General features: G+C 29.2%; 1 protein-coding gene across 1 annotated transcript; it reads right to left on the reverse strand.

Annotated features, from left to right (window-relative positions):
* Window positions 1–2,890: 2,890 nt before the first annotated feature.
* On the reverse strand, window positions 2,891–4,564 carry LOC119678804 (serine/threonine-protein kinase DCLK1-like). Its single transcript, XM_038090899.1, has one exon. The coding sequence runs from the start codon at window positions 4,562–4,564 to the stop codon at window positions 2,891–2,893; it is 1,674 nt and encodes a 557-aa protein (XP_037946827.1).
* Between the last annotated feature and the right edge of the window lie 969 nt (window positions 4,565–5,533).

Raw genomic sequence — 5,533 nt, forward strand, 5'->3', positions numbered from 1 at the left:
TTATAACGGAATTAGGCAACATCTCTCTAAAGGACATAACATAATGGCGTTCTTAACTGCTACTCATATATGGAACTAAAGTGGGTATGTCTCAATAATCCTCAAAAGTGGAATATCCAAGTTCTCAACGCGTTTTAAAATCTAATCTAATCTAATATATTCCATCAATTAAGTGGCGTTGTTATGCGTCCAACAGATAATGATAATTGAGAACCTACAGGTATAGAGTTAAAAATGCTATTCACAATAGATCTATATTAAAATACACAATAGATTTTTTTTATTCAATTAAAATGCTCATTTTAGAGCAGTAAATGGGTCTTTAAAATAAACAAGACCCTGAATAAATATTCTTAGATTAAAAAAAATAATATAATCAAAAAAAAGATATAACAAAAAAATAATATAACATTTTCAAAATGTGAAAATTTCTAAATCTCAATCAAAACTTATCAAAAACTCAGATTTACAAACATTTCGAGATGTATCGCAAGCCTTCGATAAAGCTAAGCTCGCTGGTCTCACACATATAAGTTGAAATATCGATTGAAGAGTATATGAGTCGAATTTTAAAAGTGATTTTTTTATAATAATGAACACAAATACTTGGACCTTGATTGTATCTCTCAATTCTTCCGTCATGCTTACGGATATGCTTATGTTGACATCAATTTTGAAATAAATTGGAAGATATCTAGATATAAATTACAATGAGATTTTGATTTCTTCGAAGCCCCAATTTAATAGAGTATTTTGGTAAATTTCATTATTGTGATAAACTTTTTGCATAACATCATAAATAGCTTGATTTAACACGAACAGATTCCTCATAATACACCCAAGTCTAATCTATAATGATAAAACCATACACTTCTGATGTCATTGACAAAATTGCACTCGAATCTGTTTTGTTTTATCTGTTTTTGAAACTCAAACTTTGACAAAAAATTAGGGTAATGAAGTCCCTATAGCTTACACTAAATCTCTCTATCATTGATCGGTTAACGATCTTCCAAAACAATATCCTATACTTTCAAGTATACGAGTATACTGATGTATGGCGTAAAAATTTTAGTTATACTATTAACGAATAAATTCTCCAACGAATTCACGAACCTAATATAGGCAATAATTACCACGCACTCAAATTTTAAACTTTTATTCAAATTTTATTGCAAAATACTATAAATATTTAATAATTTATAATATCTTTTACTTAATTTTTACACATTTAGAACGGAAGTTCTTCGTTGATAACTCGAAAACCTATCAGCGCAATAGATCATAATACTTTGACCTACTTTGACTAATTAGCAAAAATGAAATATAAATTTTTTACTAAGTATTATTATGAGTTCTAATAACTTGTAACGAAATGAAATTTAAATTAAATAAAAAACATTGAAATTGTATTTAAATGTCAACCAATTATCTTGTAAATATAACCATCAAGAATTATATATCAGTTTAGTATCATATTTAGTAATTTAGCAAGTATTTCCACTTCTATATGAAAAACGTATATACGATAGATAACTAATGCGGTTTTTACCCACAATTATTTTATTATAGAAAAATGTTTGGTGAGAATAAAACTTAAATATTTGCTATAACATTTAAGTTTATGTATGTAAACTAGTAGTTAATGAAGCATTTTATTGCCACTCCCTGTGATATTTATTCTAAGCAAGAACACAATAAACAAGACTTAATTAAATCTGCATGATTCTGGAAAGCACAAATGAAAAAACGTCAAGAATATCAATATTTAAGCGTAAATATAAGAGTAAACCAGTTTTATTTATATCTTGATTTTAAAATAAATTCATCTCATCATCCCATCAAATGATCTAACTATTAGTAAAATTTAAAAATTGTCACCAAAGTGTCTTGATGATATTGATAAAAGCAGATACACAAACAAATAAGTATATAGAAAATAAAAGCAATAATAATACACAACATTATTTATAAATCTATTGACGTATATATAAAGCGGACTCCAAAGTAGATAGGACATTTAAGTAGCAGGAACTTGTAAAATCGAGTATTAAGCGCTGGCTTACTAAATGTGATTGACTGATATTCTTACAAAATTTGATGACATTTCAACGAACTCCAAAAAATTTGGTTTTATATTTGTTAACACTTTTACCAAAACATTTGAACCGATGAACTACGTTTACGATAATGTCTGTTTATCTCATGGCAGAGTTGTAAGGGGCATAGAATATGTTTGGCAATCGAAATCTATAATAACCGCAGATTGCTAATTAATGCTAATACTGCATACATAAATTACAGTTTAAAGAATAAATAAAAGTATGTCAAAAACATCAAATTATTTTATTTCGATTATATACCTTCTGATCAAAAAAGAACGAGAGCCCTATTTTTGAATTGCCAATCGGTAAATTATTTTATTTTCACGCTGGCAACACTATTATACACATTCTGTCAAAGTTTAACGCATATCGTACGTTATATGGTATGTTATATGGGCTTTTTAACTATTAACCATTATATATATTCAGTTGATTTGACACGAAGCTGGCACCTACCCTTGTAAATACCATTCACCTTTATTATACTTGAGAATAATAACAGATGGTCTACACTACAAATACCTATTTTAAAAAACTTTGTATACTAACGTTAATATGTATTTGCAATCGTTGACTTTATTTAAAATTTCGAAAAACATTCGTACTTTGACAAAAACTATATTTAATATTTGAACTTGCCGCCAGGTTGAATTTTAACCGCATCCAGCGATGTCTCTCAATCGTATGCTTTATAACGGAAATATGCTAACACCAATAACGCTGGGCTGTGCTAGTAGTTGACTTTAAGAACTTTAAGAATATGCACACAGTAATAGAAGGTAACATCAATCACTTGACCCTTCTTCTGGATTTAGCCAACAATGACGTAAAAGTCTGTTGCATGAGGGACGTTTTAGAAGATCTATAGATAACAGTTTTGCCATAAAATCTTTGGCATCATTCGATATTACATACTTTTTTGAATTCGGAATGGAATATTTGCCTAATATAATTGAAGCAAATAATTTCTTATAATTTTTATCATCGGCCATTAATCCAAATGGGTACTTCCCAAAGAGCAGGATATACATCACAATACCAGACGAGAAAACATCAACTTTTTTACCATATCCAATACGTTTAATTATTTCAGGTGCCATAAATTGGGGGGTACCTATAATATCAAATACTGGCTCGTCTGTTTGAATGGCTGCCCCAAAATCTGTTATTTTGATTGATTTTATTTTTTCAGACCCATGACTTAATTCTACCAAGATGTTATTAGGTTTGATGTCTCTGTGTATAACTTTTTTATGATGAATATAACGTAATCCTAAAATAATTTGGTTTATCGTCAATTTAGTTTCAGCCTCTGTTAAATTGGTTTTCATTTCAAGTACGTCGGAGAGATCTGTGCCACTAACATATTCCATCATTAAGAATAGTTTGCTTTTCTTTTTATAGGCATTAAGCAAATGCACAATGTGGCGATGGGAGAGTTTTTTCAGAATGTCAATTTCTCTCAATTCCACTGAATTCTTAGATCGTATTTCGACTACTTTGAGTGCGTAAGGTTCTTGTGTGTTACTATCTATCATTTTAAGTACAAAACCAAATCCTCCTTGCCCAACTAAGTCATTACAAATATAGTTTTCATTACATATACTAGGCATTACGTTTGGTGATATTAAATTGGTTGTTGGTTGGTACTCTACCGCTTTCTCGGTATTGGTTGAGGTTAACTGTTCTAAGCTATAAAGCCAGCCTACATTACGTAGTCGTTTGCTCAAAGCTTTCAAAGATACGATTTCTTTGTTGTCCAAGATAAAGTCATCATTAATTTGTACTCGTTCTGTGCCAAAAACCACAAAAACATCATCACTACTAAAAAAATCCGCCAAAGTCTTAACAGGTTTTGCTTGCAGCGTATAAATCTTACGAATATAGCCTGGACGCAGTTTGATTACGTCAGTGATCACACGCATGACGTGATTGAATGAGAGACTGTTGTGTTTATTTAATAACAATTGTGACATCAAACGAGGTCTTGAACCATTTCGAATAAGAACTATTACATGTGGAAAAACAAACTCTAAATTTGTAATTACTCTTGGAATCATATTTCTAGATCGGGATTCGTTAATATTATATTGGATATTTTTAAAATTCTCATTATTGCAGGCACATACATAAAGTTCACTCCTTAAAATATGTTTTATATCGGTAATAATTGTTCCATTTATTGAAAATATTGTTCTAATAGGACCTGTGACTACTTCGCGAAGCAATTGCGTCAAGTCATCCATTAAGTAGTCCATAGTTCTATAACGATTTAATGAGAATGATATTATTTTACCTGTAAAAAAACTATCCCCATTGCGAAGAAATTTAATACGTTTTCCTTGAAATGGTTCATACTCATAGATAACGATGCTCTCTGCAGTATGGTTTTCAACAGTGCTACTTAGGTCTGATTCCGAAACAAGTTCAATACGTTCTGCATTTTTAATTGCATACATTATACTTTTTTGTGTGCGAAAAGTAGCCATCATTAAAAATAATTTCAAACATAACTTTTTAAAATCCAAATAATTTGTTCACAGATCCTGAGAATTTTCTACCAGAAATTTTGAAACAACTTTCAGACAAAAAAGTTTTGAATGATTTCGACTTGTGATAATTTTTGAATAACAATAAATATGGTATCTTAATTTTGAAACTGAAATATATTCTTTAATTTATTAGCAAGTAAAAATAATTAAAGTTCAATGGTATATTTTTTGATAAATAAAAAGAAGCTGAGCATTATAACATATATTGAGTAGTTAATGAAGAGAAAGTGTTTGAAAATACTTTTTATCTTTAAGAAAATTCTCAATATTATCCACTAAATTAGTTGACCCTTCTTAAAATGGCTTTAAACCCAAATAACATAAATCAAATTCATTAAATGGAAAACGAAAATAATATAATCAGTTAAAAATGAATAAAATTTGTTACCTCTTTGTATTTTTTTGTCATAAATTCTTATCCTAAGAAGACCAAATTTATATCTCACCAAATGTAATATTTACAATCATATATGCGCATAGACGTGAGCACACACCACCAATAAATACAATACCAACAACAGCAGTAGTTGTCATTCATTTTACCAATCAGTGAACTTAATATTTACTCACTTTTATACTTGCGCATATACGTGACTATACACTACAACAACAACAACAACAACAACAGAAGCAGTGAATAGAAAGAAAATAAGAAGAAAAAACGAAAGAATAAAAGTGCTATTAGTGAAGACGAAAATCTGTAGACATATTTTAAATGCTAACTAAACTAATTTTATTATCTATTATTAGTACATGCAACCACAAAAAAAAATCCTGGAATTCATGTCACTAGAAATTTTTATGAAAATAGCACATTCTATATAATATTATAAAGTGATATATAAAACCGCTTTTGTGATACCATGGAAGCCATAT

The sequence above is a fragment of the Teleopsis dalmanni genome, chromosome 1 (assembly GCF_002237135.1).
Source record: "Teleopsis dalmanni isolate 2A chromosome 1, ASM223713v2, whole genome shotgun sequence".
Taxonomy (NCBI): domain Eukaryota; kingdom Metazoa; phylum Arthropoda; class Insecta; order Diptera; family Diopsidae; genus Teleopsis; species Teleopsis dalmanni.